This window comes from Astyanax mexicanus, chromosome 20 (assembly GCF_023375975.1).
Source record: "Astyanax mexicanus isolate ESR-SI-001 chromosome 20, AstMex3_surface, whole genome shotgun sequence".
Classification (NCBI taxonomy): Eukaryota; Metazoa; Chordata; class Actinopteri; order Characiformes; family Acestrorhamphidae; genus Astyanax; species Astyanax mexicanus.
The window spans coordinates 26,604,314-26,623,624 of record NC_064427.1 but is presented as its reverse complement, the minus strand read 5'-3'; the positions used below and the strand labels follow the sequence as shown (position 1 = coordinate 26,623,624).

The following is a 19,311-nucleotide window of genomic DNA, read 5'->3' as shown; positions in this document are numbered from 1 at the left end:
TAAAATTTGACTTTGCATATCTTGCAATATGATAATGTGTCCGTATGTGCACAGTGCAATGTTGATAAACCCAAAACAATATATTGTCCAGCCATAGTTGAGGCTATTTGGAAAGCAAAAGTAAGCCTATACCCAATATTAGTATAGGGTTACTAATAAAGGGCTCAGTAAATGTGCAAGTTGCTACAGTGCTTGCTGCTACATTGGGAACTTGACACTTGTGACCTCCATCTAAGTTTAACTGCCGAACCTGCAGCTAGCTGAAGGCCATGATGCAATTTGCACAACACATTTTTGACTCTCAGACAGTAGGAATGTAAGACTTTCTGTATTGACTTGCTCTCTGTTGATGTTTGACTGTTTAGAACATATTATCTTTGAGGGTAATAGAGGTTGTCCCAAAGGCACATATGTGAGGTATGCTGAGGTGAAGTTAAGCCAGCAGTGGTTCACTTATTAAAGTATCAGACTCAGTCAGAGCAGAAGTCTGGGAGACTACCAGGGATGTAACAATGAACCAGTGGATCAGTGTTAAGAGTGATATGTAAATTACAGTGCTGGGTTACTGATCACAGGATTGTGGGTTCAATACCTGGACCCAAAAACACTTGGATTGGACTGTAGATTGTTTTTGACTTTTGAGGTTTTGGATGATCCTGATCCATCCTACTAGGTATGTAGAAATTAATCCATTCACTATAGTCAAATTGGTGATCCTCGGTTTACCAAGTTGTTACCGTTGGGCTCTTAAGTCCAACTCCAAAGTACTTGGTACTTGGTGCATTTGTGACTTGACTGAAAAGAGCCATTTACTGCTTACATACTTGCATTTTGTTAATCATGGAGTCAGATGACATACCATTATTGAGAATTGGTTCATATTTATAGCAAGAAAATCAGGATAATAGGCTAAGCTCAAGAGATAACTCTATGTATGCAATAGAAAGGTTGGCAATATACCTGTTGGCAAAGTGTAAATGTGTGTAAATGCCTAAAGTGTGTGTAATCAATAACAGGTGTGTGATCATATCATCAGTGGTTATAGCACTGGGCTCTTGAATACAAGGTTGGCGCTTTGATTCCTGTGTGGCTTTTAGGTCCAACTCCAAAAAGTAAATGCTGTATTGTTTTTTTTTTCTAGATCTACCCCTAAATGAAAATATGTGGGATGCTATTGGACATGCTATCAGCACTCTACCCATATGGCAAAATCTGTAGGGCCTGTATGAAAATATTTGAGCTGTATGGAATGGATTGTTAAAAGACACCATTAGAAACCTCTACAACTCCATGTCGAGATGTCTGACATGTTGTGTTACACATGCGCTTTATACAGTACAGGCCAAAAGTTTGGACACACCTTCTCATTCAGTGCATTTTTCTTTATTTCATGACTATTTACATTGTAGATTCTCACTGAAGGCATCAAAACTATTAAGGAACACATCTGGCCTCCACAGTCACCGGACCTGAACCCAATCCAAATGGTTTGGTGTGAGCTGGACCACAAAGTAAAGGCAAAGTGCTAAACACCTCTGGGAACTCCTTCCTTTAAGACTGTTGGAAAACCATTTCAGGTGGCCACCTCTTGAAGCTCATTGAGAGAATGATGCCAAGAATGTGCAAAGCAGTAATCAAAGCAAAGGGTGGCTATTTTGAAGAAACTAGAATATAATTTTTATACCATTTTTTTGTTAAGTGCATAACTGCACATGCGTTTGTTCATAGTTTTGATGCCTTCAGTAATGATCTACAATGTAGTCATGGAAATAAAGAAAACGCATTGAAAAAGAGAAAGTGTGTCCAAACTTTTGGACTGTACTGTATTTTAGCCATACTAGTTTACATTTTTATCATTTGTTTTTCCTGATAACTTTTATCTTCCTTCTAGGTGCAACTCTGTCTTTTTTGTGAAGAGTGTATTGTCTGAAGGTAGGATTAACAGAGATTTACACCCCTTCTTCCCTTTGTTCTCTGGCTCTGAGACAAGCCTGAGAGTATAGAGACACAGAGGGTCCTGACAAATGACCCATCTCTGCTCACACTCAGAGGTATGCTCTCCAACGAACAGGGTCATTTTCCCCCCTCCTGTAGTATTTTTATGTGGGGCAGGTGTGCACTGCACCTGCTTACGGTTTGAAAGAGCACGTTCCAAGTGCTCTGGCCTGTGAATGGAGCTTTAATGAGGGAGAATGATTGAGTTTCAGCTCTGGAGTGCAGGGCAGCGTGGCCTGTGTGTGGAGGTGTGCTCGAGTAATGCTCCCCCACCTCCCCCGACGACCACCTCACGCTGGCCTGTGAGTGTCGTTCACAGGATTAATAGCTGGAGCTCAGGACACTGAACAGTAACGACTCCCACATACCACAGTGGCTTTTCTGAGCGTACAGCAGTTTCCTGACTCGCGCTACGCGTCTGCAGTGGGTGTAGGCGGGGAGTAGTGAAAGGGCCTGCTGGGAAGGCTGCTGTAAACGCTGGGCTTTTTCAAGTGAAAGAAATGTACCTGATGGCTTCGTTATTTCCCGTGATGTGTCAGATGCATGCTTAGACTTGGACGACATACTGTATAATTGTTGGACTGTGCTATGATACACATATTTGGGAAATGGTGTATGTGAGTGTGTGGAAGCCTATCTTAATGAATTTTAGTTGTTTTATGGTTGTTAAAAGACGCTTTAGGTAGCATGTCATATTGCAATATTTTTACAATAATATAGGGTTGTCGTCGCTTACATGTTTTTTCCCAGAAATTAATCACGTGACAAAGTGTACAGATTCTGGTGATGTTAGCGGTTTTATTTAGTGACATAGATTTATATATGCTGAAATATTATGCTCTCTCCATCTCTGTCTCTCTTTCCCTCTCTTACAAACACACACACACACACACACACACAGCTGATGGCATGTTTTTTCTTTCCAAGATGTGGAATATGGAGCTACACGAGTGTTTATTTAATCAATTAAAGCTCTCTGTTAAACTCTTTTCTTATTTATCATCAATCATCAAACTACCCTAAGATATTATAATGCAATAAATACAGGGCTATACATTACTATTATATATATTTTTTCGTCCTCTTCCAAAAAATATAGAGTTGTACCAGTATTTAAAAACTAATCATGATTATTCAAAGAATATTGTTGTGATTAATAAAATAAAATAAAAGTTAAGTGATTGACACCACTAATATAAATCTAATACAATTTTGACAATCATACACTGGTTCTTTTTTTTTACATATAAATACCCATTAGATAGATGAGATCGCGAATAATCACAGAGTTCTGTAGTGATTTATCTAATCATTTCTGACACCCCTACAATAAAGTAATAATCCCAGAAATGTAGTTATTTTTGCACCCTTAACCTAGGGTCAACAAACTCACTGGGGCAACAAATACTTCTCGATGTTTATATTAATATATTTGCGAAAAAATCGCAAAATGTTGAAACTTTTAGTCTCTTAACTGCTGGATTTGTCTGTTTATCATCTGCCGCTTATCTGTAATTGGTGGACTCGTTCCTCTATTTATGTTTAGTGTGAAACTGACTGATGGAAACTCAGAACATCTCTTAGGATATACTTCTCAGTATCACTGTATAATTTAGCCTTTCTACACTTATTTATGGCCTCAGAAATCCAGAAGTGAATCATGTTTGATCTCATGATTCTCATAAATAGATGCACTCAAAGAAGTATACTCTACAGATTTGTACATTATGCTTTTAAAAAAAATAATCCAAACATCGTGACAGGGTGTGAGTTTTTTTTTTTAGCTCAGAGACTTAAAGCAACATTATGGAGCTTTGACTAACTCTTAAAGGACAAGCTCTGCACATGCATTTGTTGACAAGCTGAGAGATGGAGAACCAGCACTGAAAGTAATATAAGCATGTGGACTGAAGTGGAAGAGGACTATTACAGGATTTTACAGAAATATAATTTGAGTTGAGTGTTGTGTATCACACTTTAGCAAAGTTACACAGTGCAGTTAGCAGCATGCCAACCTTTGAGTATTAATGATACAGGCTACTATTCTTCCTGTTACAAATCAGTGGAGTATCAACTTGACTACATAATGTTGCTTTTTATCCTAAAAATGAAATAAAACCCTGTTATTGTTGGTAAAATGATATTAAAGTAAGTCAGTAATCAGTATAAGAGTATTAGGCCTGTTATTTTATTACATTATATACATTATATGTACTATGACACAGTATCTTTGGATAATATATTCATCTCAGATTCTGTCAGAGCCCCACGCTGTTTGGGTGTATCCATGCTTTTTTATTGTGAGCTAATAGTATGTGTTCATGCTTCAGCAGCCAGGTTCTGAAGTCGTGGTGTGTATGTGCTGCTGTTGGGGAGTGGAGTAGATGTGTGCAGTGAGCTCTCATCCATCACGTTCCTGTGCTGAGGAGTGTGTGAGTGTGTGTGTCTCTGTGCTGGCCCGGCGCTGCATTATTGATGCGCTTCCTGTTTACGATGTAATGAGACAGAGGTCTGACAGGGTACTGAAGCAGGCAAGGTGCCTGAATGATTTCTAATGTGCTCAAATTGAGAAGAGAGAAAAGAATTGAAAGCATTTTTTTTCTAGTGTCGTGTAAAGATGTGGAAGATGGAATACATTTATAATTTAAATAATTTAATATTCTGTAGCATTTTACCCTAACAATGACTTAACAATGACTTTATAAGGATTTTAAAGGGAGGATATCTCTGCTATCATTTCATTGCTTCTGTGGTTTTGGCATACTAGAAACTGCACTATGCAACTCTGGTGAAGTGAGCAGGACAATGCTTTTGAGAACCATGTAATGTATTTGCCCGGTAATAATACTGTACTGCACATGATTCTACATGATTTTTTTTTTTTACTTTCATGTCCAGATCTTTATCTGCCAGCTTGTTCAGAAATGCATGTGTAAAGCACGTCATTTGAGTGTGACACAAAGCACAAACTACAATTCCCAGCTTAGAACAAGAAATACCAATTCTTATTTTATACTGCTTTAAACACTAGTGTTTACAATGACATCATTGATACCTACTGTGCTGTCCACTGTGGGTGGTAATGCCTTCATTGATGTATTCCCTGACACTGTGGATCATATGTTTGCTCAAATTCGACTTTTTTTAGCCTTATTCACAAGACAACACCTAACAACTTATACAGGTGTGGGCATTTCCAAGCCATCCCCTGAGGTAATGCTTAATTATGATTATTAGTTTACATACACTTCTAATACTGTTGGTAGGATAGTGTTTATCCTATAAACCTAAATCTTTAACAAAGAATTTACTGTTATTTAAACTAATTATTTCTGTAATTTGTTGTCAAACAGAACAGCCGTTTAAAGTTAACAGTGACAGGTTTAAGACGTGTTACAGATGCATATTTACACCCTAAACATTTTACTGGATTTACTGTAAACAGTTCATATGTTTTCCAGTGACGATCATAACCTTTTCTATGCAGCCTCAGTAGGCTCAGCAGGCTTAAGCTAATGCTAAAAAATAAAGCTGTGAGAGTGTGTGTGTAAGTGTGTGTGTGTGTCATGGCACAAATCCAGCAAGTCGTAAAAAAGCCCCCTGTAAGTAGTGAATGGGCTCCTGTTTTCCAGGAGGCCGTCCCCCTGCAGGCTCATGTGAAGGTACATATTAGTATAATTACACAGTAATGGACATCAACACCAATTAATTTGCCTTTAAAGCTGCAGACGGAACCAGCCCCTAATTAACACTGATGGTGTGAAGCGCTGAAAGCAGAAGGCGGCTGCTGGAGCTAGGTGTTTGCAGTGAACACCTGTCTACTCCCCTTTTTTTGTTTTCAGGATGTCTGTAATCTGTTTTGAAGGACAGGTTTAGGGGCGTGGTTAGAGAACAGGGTTATTGATCACAAGGCTGTGGGTTTCGATACTCAAACTTATGTCCAGCTCAGAATTCTGCAGTCAGCCATGCTGTGACCCAATTCTGAAGCAGTGTTGTTATCCACTACACCACCCAACCACAATAGAGGTGTACGGTCTGTGCTTGATACAGCTTTAACTTGCGTATGTGGGTTGCATGAATGCATGGTAAACTGTGTTCACAGACAGTGATTTCTGGTGTTTTTCAGTACAGAATCAGTACTGACTGTATTTAATGCAGTGCCACCTGAGGGCCCGAAGATCACCAACATCTAATACTGTCCGTCGACCTTGTACGTTACACACAAGGATTTCTCCAGATTCTCTGAATGTTTTAATGATATATATTGTAGATGGTAGGATATCCAAAAATATTTCTCATTTTACATTTAGGAACATTTTTCTGAGATTGTTTATGAATAATAGTTATATACAGCTTTTAGTAGATTGGTGAAATGCGTCATAACTGTATTAAAATGGGTCCTAACATGAGTTGTTGAATATTTTTGAAATAAAATAAGTGAAATGCTTCACTTTTTACATTTGATATATGTGCCATGTTCTATTGTAAATAAAATACAGGACTGTGAGATTTGCGAATCGTTATTTATTTACTTATTATTTTTGCAGTAGGGCTGAACGATTAACCGCTGTGTAATTGAAATCGCAATTTGAATGGACGCGATTTGTCAATCGCAGAAGCTGCGATTTGAATTAGCCAATAGCCTGCAAGTATGTGTGTGAAGATGCTGCCTGCTCTTCCAGAGACATGTCATAGCAATGTGGCATGTGTGCTGTGATGTCACCGCGTTTGTAGTCCGTAGAGTGCTGGGGATTGTAGTCTTTGGCCTTTCAGCGGAAATGACAGGAGGTGCAGAATGAGCCGTGGAAATAAAACTGCATTTAATCTGAGAACCCTTAGAATATTTTATGTGGAAAGAAGTTTTTAATTACATTTGATAGATATTTTAACCACTTATACACATTTTTAGTTTAATGGATTAAAAATGATCACAATTTAAATTGCAATTGCAATCGCAATATTCTGTGGAAAAATCGCAATTAGCTATTTTGATAGCTATTTGTGCAGCTCTATTTTTGCATCCCAGCTTTTGTGTAATTAAACAGTTTTGGAATTGGTTATCTGTTAAATGTGTTAACAGTAAATACCGACTTTGGTCACAATTGTGTTTAAAGAAAACATTTTAAGAAATATTATGTAGCACCATGTACAGTATATAATCCATTATAGTTGATGACTCACTGTTGAGACTGTTTCCAGTCTCTATATACAGCACAGCATGTGTGTCGTGACTGCAGATGTGTAAACCACTCATGTTTCCTTCCTTTTTCTTTCAGGACTGTTTCAGGACTGCTTAGTGAAGAACCCCCAAGAGACCCTCTTTCTGATTGTCTGAGGATCTCTATCTCTTAAGCCTGGCCTGAGAGAACCATCAGCTGTACTGCACCGTCATCACTACAGACTCTCAACTCTTCCCAGTCTGCTGAGGACAGCCCAGCCATCTAGCCATCTGCATCTCTCTCCTCCACAGGACTCCCACAGCCTCTACACCAACCCCTGCACTGCTACAGCCCCCGGCGTCCTCCCTCTGCCCCCTCTCCCTCCCCCCTTCCCGCGAACACTGGCACAGCAGCACTTTAGGACTTCTAGTCATGAGTGAATTCTGGTTGTGCTTCAACTGCTGTATCGCCGAGCAGCCGCAGCCGGTAAGCTGTTTTGCACCTATGAAAGCTATTCGTGCTTAGGGTTCACCGGACGTGGGGTCTGCAGCCTCCGTCCCCAGACACACATGAAAACCACAGGAAGCAGGAAGTGATCATTGTGTCTTTTGTTAGCGAGCGGCACCTGTGAATTTATGTCTACCACATAGGGCTCAGTTTTGTAGACTGAGGAGTAGAAAAAGTCACACTTGAAACGGCAGTTGGACAAGAAATTCATATACAGATGCTAAACTGAGGCTAAGTTGGCTATAATTATACGAACTAACGATGCATATTCATGTCATGTGGCATAAACATGTCTACTATAGATGATCACAGTCTTGCCTAGAATTGTATCAAGCTGTCAAAAGGCTATTGTAATCTAAAACTAGCTTGTAATGCTGTTGGGTGTTTTTATTATCCGCTAGTAACCTCTGGCGTAGAACGGCATCCTTCATACTCATCGCTTTGATAGGCAAGGTCAATAACAGAATGGCAGCCAATGTAAACAACGTACCAAAGAGTAGTTAGGCAAAATAGGGTCATACACAGTAAAGGGAGAAGGTAAAAGACAATAAATGGTAATAAAAAATGGGTCATCAACGAAGTAGGCAAAACTAGATTTAATACTTCAATACACTGATCTAAGCAAACTGAGGGGTGTATATATATATACTAGGGAGGGCAGGTGGAGCCAATTAGTAACTTGGAGAGCGGGATCACCAAAGAGTCATGTGATCAGTGGAATCAGGGAAGTCCGTTGTGGGTGCATGCTGGGAAGTTGAGTCTTTATAGCACATTTCAGAGTCTTGAGACAGACAAAGACTTGAGACTTGGGCTCTGCAGTTCCACACGTTTGCGTTTTGTCATTATTACATTTTTAGTTATAATGTATGTCTAAAAAAAATTAAATTGTCATTTGTGAATCGATTTAAAATCTTGCGCACCTGCATCACGATATATCTTACATATTGATATATCTTATATAACATTTTCCCTATCCCTAGTCAATTATAATACAATTTTGACACAAAGTTTCAATTATGACACAAAGTTGTGTCCAGGTAACTGTAACAATTTAGAAAGAAGGCTTTTGCATGGCAGCAAAGACTTGTAAAATACAGAGAGAGAAAAAAAACATCCCAAAAAATTCTATTCCAATTATCTGCTGGGGTTATAATTATTTTAGGGGTACTACTTTAGGTCTTGGGTACCCTCATAAAGTATGACAATGATTTATGTTCAATTTCAGTTCAAATCTAACACAAAGTCGAGCGGATGCAATGGCGAGCTGAAAGTGCACTTAAGTGTGATTACATTTTTTAAAACTTGAGTTAAACAACCCTATCTGCAGTATTTTTATTGCAATATGCAAAGCTGGCCATGGAAAGGCTTAAAGATACAACAGATGGGGGTTTTCTATTTTTCAAACAAGAAAATCTCCCACTTACTGTAAAACTACTTCAGTACTGCTGACACTGCCAATGAGATTGTTTACAACCAGTGTAGGAATGTAGAAATGATAAAATTTCGTACAACAATTGTTTAAAGAATAAAGAGCGTGTGTTTATGGGTGTGTGAACATGCTCTTGTTTTTATTTACTCTCGGGGGTTAGGTGGTTGGCAGACAACATGTTAGCTGTGAGCTACGTTTACGTCTGGCTGTGTGTGTGTGTGTTTTGTGTGTGTGAGAGAAAGTGTGTAGTATTTTTCTTGGCAGGGGCTTTAGCTGAGTGTGAATGTTAGCCTCTGGTCTGGGCATTCTCAATCACCACACTTCCCTCGAGATAGACGCTGTCACAGCGCATTGGTCCCTAGTTTGCCTCCACAGCTCTGGACAGATAAGATTCCTTAAACAAGCCATGCATGCTCTCCCAGACACAGCACTGCTAAAAATAACCAAAAAAGGCTTTGCTGATGAGAGCCCACTTTCACGAGAGCTTTGCGTTTTGAGATAGATGAGCGTGACTTGGGCTTAGTTTGCTTGTTTGAGTTGGAGCTCTGTGTTTAGTGAGGTCTGAGATGTAGTTCTTCATCTGATATGTAGTAATTCTTGTAAACAGTCTCTGGAAGGAAGTAGGGAATGCTTGCTGTTAGCTTAATCTACAATTCTGTGTGTTAGGTACTAGAAAATTGATATACAGTATATACTGATATGCCAAAAGTCATGGGATAGCAGCATCCACACCTGTATAAGTTGTAGTCATGTTTCGTAACGAAGTAGAACTACTTCACTATGGTTCTTAAGTACTAAAATACTGTATCTGTATCTACTGGAGTGTTATTTTTTCCACCTACTTCCACTTTTACTTCACTACTTATTTTCCATAAGTTTAATAATACTTTTACTCTGATACATTTTTTATGTGCTGCATCATTACTCCTTACAATTATAAAAAAATTAGAAATCATTCCAAACCCACATTATCACTAAAGCTAGAGCGGTAGATGATCTGCACTGTCACCGGGTTTGATGAAGCTCCTCATCATTGAGTTGCTGCTCCAGTTTTTGCCTTTCACTCTGAAAATTTCCACTTTTTTTGTAATAACTACTTAACACAGCACTGTATTTTTACTTTCAGTAATCAAATACTATATTTTACAATAAACTGTTTACAATACTTAAGTATTTTTTTTTTAATAATTCTACTTAAGTGTGGAGCTTAATGATAAATTGTAAGGTGTTGTCTAAAATTGTTATCTAAACTACAGACAACAAGCATTTATTTGCAGAAAATGAAAAATGTCTAAAATAACAAAAAAAGATGTAGAGCTTTCAGACCTTTCAAAAGTTCATATCCATAAAGTGTTAAGACTTCAGAAATGAATATTTGGTGGAATAACCCTGTTTTTTAATCACAGTTTGAATCTTGGTATGTTCTTCTCCACCAGTCTTACACACTGCTTTTGGAGAACTTTATGCCTTATACTCCTGGTGCAAAAATTCAAGCAGTTTAGCTTGGTTTGATGGCTTGTGATCATCCATCCTATCTTGATTATAATCCAGAGGTTTTCTCATAATTTATAAGTGGTCTCTTATTTTTTCCAGAGCTGTATATGTAACTATAGTTATGATGTATGGGCAGGTGTCCCAATACGTTTGTCCATACAGTGTAAACCCTTTCTGCTGATAATTAATAGTAACACCTCGTGGACTTATTGGACCTTTAACATCTCACTGGTGACCATCCACATGTCGCTCCACCGTCCTCTGAAACTCTACGGATTTAGCGGCTGCAGAGAGGAGGTGAGCGTTCCCGTTTGAAGCCTTTTATGGCTAAAGCATGTGAGGAATCTGGAGCACTCTCTGGCGTCCATAATGAACACTGATGAACCCGAAATGCTTGGCTAAACCCTTCGCTGTCTTGCCCCATTGCATGCAGTGCTAATGAATGTCCATCTTTGACTGAGCTGCTTCATAGCGAGGCTAATTAGACGGTGAGCACATTTCAGAATGGTAATCGTGGACAGATGCCATTCAGATCAGGCCACACTGGCTTTCTTTTGGTCAGGCATGTCACCATGAACTTTCTCTTCCACACGTTCTGGGGTAATACCCAAACTTTGGTTCTTTTCCAGCGGAAAGATGAGCAGAAACTTGGTTAAAGCAAAGTACTGGCCATTTATTGTAGCCTGCTTTGTCATGACATGAAAATGGCCTTTTGAAATCACTAGTTGTCACAAAGTTTGTATTTAGTTTTAATTGTAATTGGATTTTTCCCAGCTAAAATAAAATGTGGTGCAAAGAACGTAAGGTCCAAAAAACAAACAAAAAAAACAATTATATGACTTCTAAATTAACTTTCAGATGTACATGAACATGAGATACACTTTAGAGATGGAAAGATCAGCTGGCTTTGCATCAGTACTGACAAACTGTCAGAGCCAATTGGAATGCAACACAGTCTATATCAATATATAAACAATATTGTCTCTTCTTGTATTTCGTATTAAAATATCCCCTTCAGACCTGAATTATATTCCAGAGATGGAAAAATTAAAGAACGCTGTTTTCTGTATGTAATGCACACAAAATAAAACTAATATAAAATCTATATTAAAATAAATCCAGCTTTTTATTCCTAAACATAAGTGTTTTAAATGACAAAAAAATAGTAATAGTAAGTTTGTATTACTTTGCCTCATTTGTTCTGTAGTGCTGACATGCCCTAATGACTAAATTGCTGATTTTTTTTTGTCCAGTGCAGTGGGCGGGGGTAAGCTACTTTTTCATTTGCTAGTTCATGATCTATTCTCATAAACAGGTCTCAATTAGTGTACCGTGCAACAAACTGTTAGAAAAAAAGAAACTACATAATGTTCATTGTAATTGACACAGGGTCTGAAAGGAATAAATTGATCATTCATAAAAAACTCGATAAATCGCCCAGATCCAGCCCCAGATCATATAGGGAAGTTTGTCTGTTAGTGGATGTGGACGATTCCTGTAATCGGGCAGGCTTATACATGAACAAATCAGTCTAGGGTTTTAATAATGAGATAAGGAGGCTTTAGTTTACTTCAGAATGAAACTTTCCGGTCTTAAATCAACAGCTTTGCCCGGTACCTGCTCTGTTGAGGTAATCATTATTGACAGTAAAAGTTGGGTGTGGAATTCCCCACCATTGAATTTTGCCCAGTACTTTTCCAGTAGCCCATTGTCGGGGCTGAAGAACGCAGCAGCACTGCAGAGGGTGACGTGCTTAAGAAGTTTTCGGATACTTTAAAAGCGCAGAGTTTAAATTATTAATGCAAATTAGCGCCTCGCTGTCTGGCTGTACTTTTTCCCCGATCTCAAATCTGTGAGTAATTTTGGAATATGGGTTCGTTAAATTAGGTCACACTTTCCCGCAAGCCAGTGGTGTGTGTGTGTGAGTATATGTGTGTATGTGTCCCAGTTTAGACCTGTCATCTGGTCTCTGATGAGCTGTGACATTGAGGCCTAAATGAATTAGCATGGTGCTGAGCTCACTCACACATGCTGTGGTCAGATGAACTATGTACTTAACCCTCCTGATTTAAATGCAACCTCATGTTTAGAGATTTTTTAAGCACAGGATGCTTATATAGTGTAGTGCATGTATTGAGCATGTAAGGTATGTTTTATACATATAAAAAAAAAAAAATCACATAGAAGAATGTATGTTACAGATCGTAATGCTGCTTGGAAGTTACCAGGAACAATAAATTATTAAACAGTAGTGCAGTATTACAGCATGGAAATGTAGAGGTTCTTAATGGTATCCTGAGATAATCCATCTCATATTTCTGCAGATTCCTGTTGCTGGAGTAAAGTGTTGATAGCCTGTCCTATAGCTCTAAACATTCTCAGATTGGTATAGGTCATTAAGGGTGTAATCACACTAGTCAATCCGTGCCATGCCCAGGCACGTTTACCTCCCAAAGCACGGCTCGATTGACTAGTGTGATCGATCTAAACCAGGGGTCGGCAATAGGCAATAAGCAGGAAACATCTGGCCTGTGAAGTTGTTTGAACTATAATGAACGATAATGAAAAATAAATAAATAAATAAAATGCTTCTCTGGTGAGCTTTTGTTTAAATCCCTCCCCTGTCTCTCTTTCTGTCGCGCTCCACAAGACTTTAGTTTCTGCCTGCTCTCGTTTTCTCGCCCGTTCTTGGGCTCCCTATCTCCTAATAAGGGTGTTTTTTCCTAGCGGTGTCCCAATTCACCAGCCGGGGAAGCGATAGTGTATTGGGCTGCGACCCTGACGACACAGGTTCGATCTCGCGTAAGAAGCGGTGTGTTTATTTATGTATTTATTTTTTTCTTATTTTTCCTTTTTGGGTTTACCTGCTTTGAGATCGACTGTTCTGCAATTGGGTTCAACAACCCTCTGGGCTGGAGAGCTACTAGTCTGTAGCACTGCATTCCATTACACTTCAAAATTTATTTTTTTTGTTGCCTGCCACATAATGGCTTGGAAAATTTCTGGCCTGCAGCCAAACTTAATTGCCTACCCCTGCTCTAAACGGTGCCCTGGCCCACTTAAAGAGGTGGACCCGAGCACAGAATGAGATGATGTTAGTAATGCAACGTTCCTGTTGCATTTCTCCCTTACAGGAGTGCACACTACCTCTCTATGTATGTAACATTTACTGAGATAACTCACTCCCAAGAGAGGGTGCTTTTCATGGCGGGGCTGTTGGATTTGGCACAACACCGGCAAGCCCACTGAGCAGTGAGTTATGACATAAGTGTTGCACAGCATCTCTGTCTTCATAGCAATATATGTGGATAAGCATTGTCCTGTTGGAAGAGCACACCACCACCAAGAGAGCATGTGTTCAGAAAATGTAGTGCCACTAATTGAGGGATCAGATTATAACTTAACATTGAGATTTATAAAGATCATATTCCTTACTTCCATTAAACTTTCTTTAATGTAGCAAAGGTTTATTCCAGGCATATTGGGACTATTTCTATTGGCACATTCATCAAGAAAAGTTCACACAGCTTAGATTTACAAATGATTTCAAAGCAATAAAATGTGGAGAGTTATATGAGGTTCACATATGACCAAGATATATATATGTTATATGTCCCACTACTACTTCTACTACTACAGTATATTCACTGATTTACTTGTTGAGTGAAAATAGAGAATAAGAGCAGTGTGTCTTTGCTGCTTCAGCCTGCTGTTAATAATAAACCCCCGTTTAAGTGGTTGTCTAATAATAAATTTCAATTTATGGGTTGGTTCAGGATTGCTCCCATGAGAGTGCTCAGGTCAGTGGAAACTCAAGTGAAAAAGTAGGGCAGGAAACCTGGCTGACTGGCAGTCAGATGGCGAAGCTGAAACTAATGTAATTAACCAACATTTATGGGACCTGATGTGAACCTGGAACTTCTGTATGGCTGTTTTTGATCTCTGTTAGATGGGGAATCTTTATAGACAGCCGAAAGAGGATGTGCTTACAGTTGTTATATGTTTTGTTACTAACGTCTGTGGGAACACTGCCTTAACCCCTCATTTAGAAAGTACAGAGAGAAGGTCAGGTGTGTACTGACAGTTGAGGTAAAGTATTTTCGAGCTTTCTGTTTTTGTTATGGTATTTCTGTATCTGTGAGGGAAAATTAGCAAGACATGAGAGAGGATAACAGATGATGTCCAGAGTGGTGGGAAGGTTCTGCCTTCTCATATAAAGTTACCATTGTGGAGATATAATTTTTTTGTGGACAGCCTTTTCTAATGAATGCATGATTCAGCTACTTGGCAAAGTTGCACCCATTGCTGAAACAGATGTAGAAATGCACAGACAAACACACACACCGTTGTCTTGTTCCTTCATTACCAGTAGACTGACACCATGCTTATAGCCATGTATGTATGGGAATTAGAGGTAAATGTGGCCTGCACCATGATGTTGCTGTTTTGTGTGGATAGTGGTGTTTGATATACAGTATCTGCTGTGTTGCTGTGCTAATAGCTACTTACTGTATGTCCTGAGAGATTAAGGGCTCTTAAGAGGGGTATCCGATTAGTGTTGTTAAAGTGTCTTTATTTTCTTTCCTGCATGAGACAAATTAGTCTTACACAATCTACTCAGGCCAGCCTGTCCAGAAATATTGGGCAATTGATGATCACATTTTTTGGATGAAAATCAACAGATACAGATTCACAGCGGATCAATCGTTCTATGTCTAGCTTAGACCCAGGCAGAGAGTTTTGAATATGGGCATGATGCCAAACACAGGATGACGCATGACTTTAGAGATCTAATACAGTGAAGAGTCAACACTCTGTACGCACAGAAGCACATCTGCAGTCAGTCGTGAGCCTGCAGCTCAATGCAGTGTAAAGGCAGCTGGTGCTGTGTATACTGGGCCTTTCTTCTGTGCTTGTTGACAGCAGGCATGTAGATGATCTGGCAGTAATGTGATCCGACCCCCGATGATGTCCGATTCTGCATGATGTCACCTTCACCACTGCAGCAAAGGCAAATCCTGAGGTGTTTTGCCTTCGCTCGGAGATGCACACAAATTGCAGCGATTTAGTAACCAGGCCTTTGTGCACTTTTTTACGATTTCTTCCTTGTCCTGATTAGCTTAGCCTTTGGGAAGTGGCTTGGGTTGTGTGCAGCAGTGGTTTTCTGTTCAATTTGAAGCTCGAGTGTAGGAAATGATGGTGAGTTTTCAGAGAAGTGTCTGTCCTGGATGAACAGAGTGGGACACTAATGAGCTCTGTCAGCCAGGAAATAAGACCTTGTTCGCGTGTTGCGTCATGGATGTTCTGAAACAGTTTGGCTGGCATTTCATCTGCATATGATCTCAGAGGAAAAGAGAGAAAGACGGATTTAGTTCCCGTGTCTGGGTGGGACTCTGCTTTGCAGTCAGATGGATAAAGACCAGATACTTTGTATGTGTGTGTGTGTGTGTGTGTGTGTTGTGTGTGGTGTTGCGGCGATGGTGGGCAGGCTGCGGTCGGCTGGGTGTGACAGTGCTTTGCACTCGCTGCTCTCGCACTTGGCCGGTCTGCTGATTCTGATTTCGAGAGAACTGTAGGTGAGTCATCCGCTGGCTCGCTAAAAAGGCAACAAAAGGAAAGCCAGTAAAGGATCGGAGGCAGCAGTAAAGGATCCGCAGGTCAGCATTAGTTCAAGCGAATGGTGGCTGAAGAGCTGACCTTTCTCTGCCTGTGCAGTGCTGAGGAGCGGCTGGGGGCTTTGCAGGCCATGGCTGGGTTTGTGTGAGGGGATTTGTAGGAAAAATCACTCTAATAAGGCTTCTGGTATCTGGTTACGGTAATTGTATAATTGAGTGAGTGTGTGACATCACATTGATTTAATTCCTCTATGACTCTTCTGGAAATTATTACAAATCATTGTGCTATGATTCGATTACTTTTAAAGTTTGACTGAATTAGGGATTTCGCAATCTGATCTAGTTTCTTGAGATTGAGGTCCATTAAGACATAGTTTAACAGATTTCATTCCACTATTTCTTGATTATCCCACCAACTCATCTGAAATATCCCTATCACTAAGAGGGAAAAGACCAGCACATGCCTACTATAAACACCCAGAGAGAGCAAGGCTAATTGTGCTCTCTCAGACTCTGGCTGCTGATAGCAAGCAGCATGACCAGGATTCGAACCATATCGAACTATGATCCTGTTCGAAGTGGCAGTACCCTAGTCTGCTGGACCACTCAGAGCCGGGAATTGGATATGTTAATCCTAATTCAGTTCCGACCCTAGTTATTGTGTTCAGAACACCATTTGGTTTTCTCAAGTCGCTGTCATTAACACATTTTTGTGCAGTCGACAGCACTGAGGAGAGTTTAGTTAGAAAACTGTTTTACTGGCAGAAGAGTAACACTTTTCACTGTTTTTAAGCGAGCACTGAACACCACATTCAGAACTAAGCAGAGGCTAATGCTAGTGCTAAAACACACTTGCTATAGAAAACCCCCACCTAAAAACACATTTACCAAATTTTCTACAAATATTTCACATCAGTAGACGACAAACACCAGGCGTTTATCACTTATCTCTCTCTCTCTCTTACACTCACACACACAAAGTGACTTGACTATAATGTTTTAAACCCTTAACAGACCAGAATTTTTCTGATCCAGTTTCTTACACACTTAAATCTGAAGGTTTTCTATTCAAGCATTATATGTCAAAATATGATGGGAAAAAAACACAGAAACACACCTACACTTGTAGCCTGTATATGGGCCAATGCCTGGTAAAAGGTTTTAAAAGAAACGGGGAGGTGAAAGACCGGATTATACAGAATTAAAAACACTATAAACTACTACTACAGTACTAAATTAAATTATTCAGTATAGAACATAGTTTTACTTAAGCATTAATTAGCAGCACATCTTACCTAAAATAGGTGGCTTACAAACACAAAGATCAAATTATATCAGTATTGGTTAGTTCTCAGCATCCATGTAATGGATAAAAATGACATTTAGTCTGCATCACCATTTTTAAAAAGTTTAGGGCTTATATTTAGAGCAAGATGTTGAGCAAAATAATGTAACAGTTCCCTACAGTGACTTAAAGTCTTTAATAACTGCGCACCTACAAAGCAGCTGGGGATTATCAGTTTCCATGAGGGCGCAACAACCGCAAGCTGGAGTTTTGCCGCAAATCCTCCACTGCAGCAATGAATGCTTTACATCCATGCCAACATCTCAAGCCAACAGCTCTTGGAGCATGTTAATGCCAGAGCTTTATAACATAATCATTTAAAAGAAACAGAGATTCAGAAGTTCTTTCAGACTCTGAGTATATCAAAGGCTGTGTTCAGTCTGCAGGCAAATCGGATTTAATTCTCATATCAGATCTATTGAGAGGACTGTGCACTAGGTGTGTGCTATATCGTATCGCATGCAATAATATCAGCAACATTTTTAAATATCGTGAATGACATTATACCCTGGAATATTGTGCCATATCACCCACCCCTAATTATTACATCAGCATACTACTTTTTTGGTTATTTTTAGTAAAAGAAAAATACACACTGTTCTCATTTTCCATTATATATCTACAAGAGACATATTAAATCTGTCCAGTATCATTTATTTTACTTTAATCCTGAATCCTTACTTAAAGTACCAAGTGCATTATTTTTATCATGACATTCTGGATCGTTGACTTCTATTACAAATCTGATATTTTTTTAATATCTCAGTTAGCAATAATAAAATTAGATTTTTATTTTGTTGCAGTAGTGTATTGGACACTTACTATTACTGTTACTCTGGATTTGATGAGGTTGTTGTTTTTGAATGGTCGGTATCACCAAATCACCTTCAAATCTGGTTTGGGTTGCTAAAATGTGTTTTTTTGGCTGTTCAGACTATCAAAAATCCATCTGGATACAATCTGTTGTAAATATGCCAAAAATCTGGGCTGGGATTGGGACTGGCACTCTGAACACAGCCAACATTTTTTTTTTTTTAAGCTGGAGATGTCAGAGGGTTCTGCAAATGTCGCAGCATTTATGAACTGCTTCATTGGACGGCTGTGCGCCAGTCACAAAGGTTAATAGGCTAAATTTGACTGCAGGCTTCAACAAGGATTGGATTGTTGTGGGGGTGACACGCTCACAATGGCTGCACTGCTTTAGGCGGGTTTCCTCTGTAGTTCCCCTTTTGGACCTATTTGAATTCCTGCCATTGTATAAATGAATCAGCTTCCTCAGACATGAAGTGTAGCATGTGATGAGAGAGCCGCGGCAGCGATGGAGGCGTGTGTTTCCCAATCGTGTTTTTTTCCTGCGCTCCACAGGTTGAGGAATTGTTGCGTCTCAGTAATCTCTTGTGATGATGAAAGTTTTAAAGTATTCTACAGGGTGTTTTATGTGTTCTCACTAGGACTGTCGAGCAATTAAAAAAAATATGATGTGATTAATCACATTTTTTTCATCATTTATTATTTATATGTGTTTAAGTGTATGGAAGGAGGGAGGGCTAGTAAGTGTTAGTTATAAGATTTAATCCATACTTCAGCATCTACCTTCTAAACACATGTACAAGTTGAATTTCCAAAAGTTAATCAATGCTAAATAATATGAAAAACGAACAAGAAATTTGAGGTAGTGAATGTTAGTTATGCAGGCAGTTCTAAGGGCAGGGCCACAGGGGCAATGGCTCCAGCTGAAATGTGATTGCTCACCTAAAGTGCCCCTGT

General features: G+C 39.3%; 1 protein-coding gene and 1 long non-coding RNA gene across 5 annotated transcripts in view; one reads left to right on the top strand and one right to left on the bottom strand.

The window, feature by feature from the left end:
- LOC125784859 (uncharacterized) overlaps positions 1-19,311 on the bottom strand; it is a 368,340-nt gene that overhangs the window by 316,860 nt on the left and 32,169 nt on the right. The gene's annotated exons all lie outside the window — the stretch shown is intronic.
- The window catches only part of cdc42se2 (CDC42 small effector 2), a 58,328-nt gene that overhangs the window by 28,354 nt on the left and 10,663 nt on the right, over positions 1-19,311 (top strand). For all 3 annotated transcript variants that reach the window (XM_007255335.4, XM_049468818.1, XM_022665574.2), the window contains exon 2: positions 7,272-7,640. In XM_007255335.4, the coding sequence (XP_007255397.1) occupies positions 7,587-7,640 (54 nt within the window). In that variant the 5' untranslated portion in view covers positions 7,272-7,586. The remainder of the gene's footprint in view (positions 1-7,271; positions 7,641-19,311) is intronic.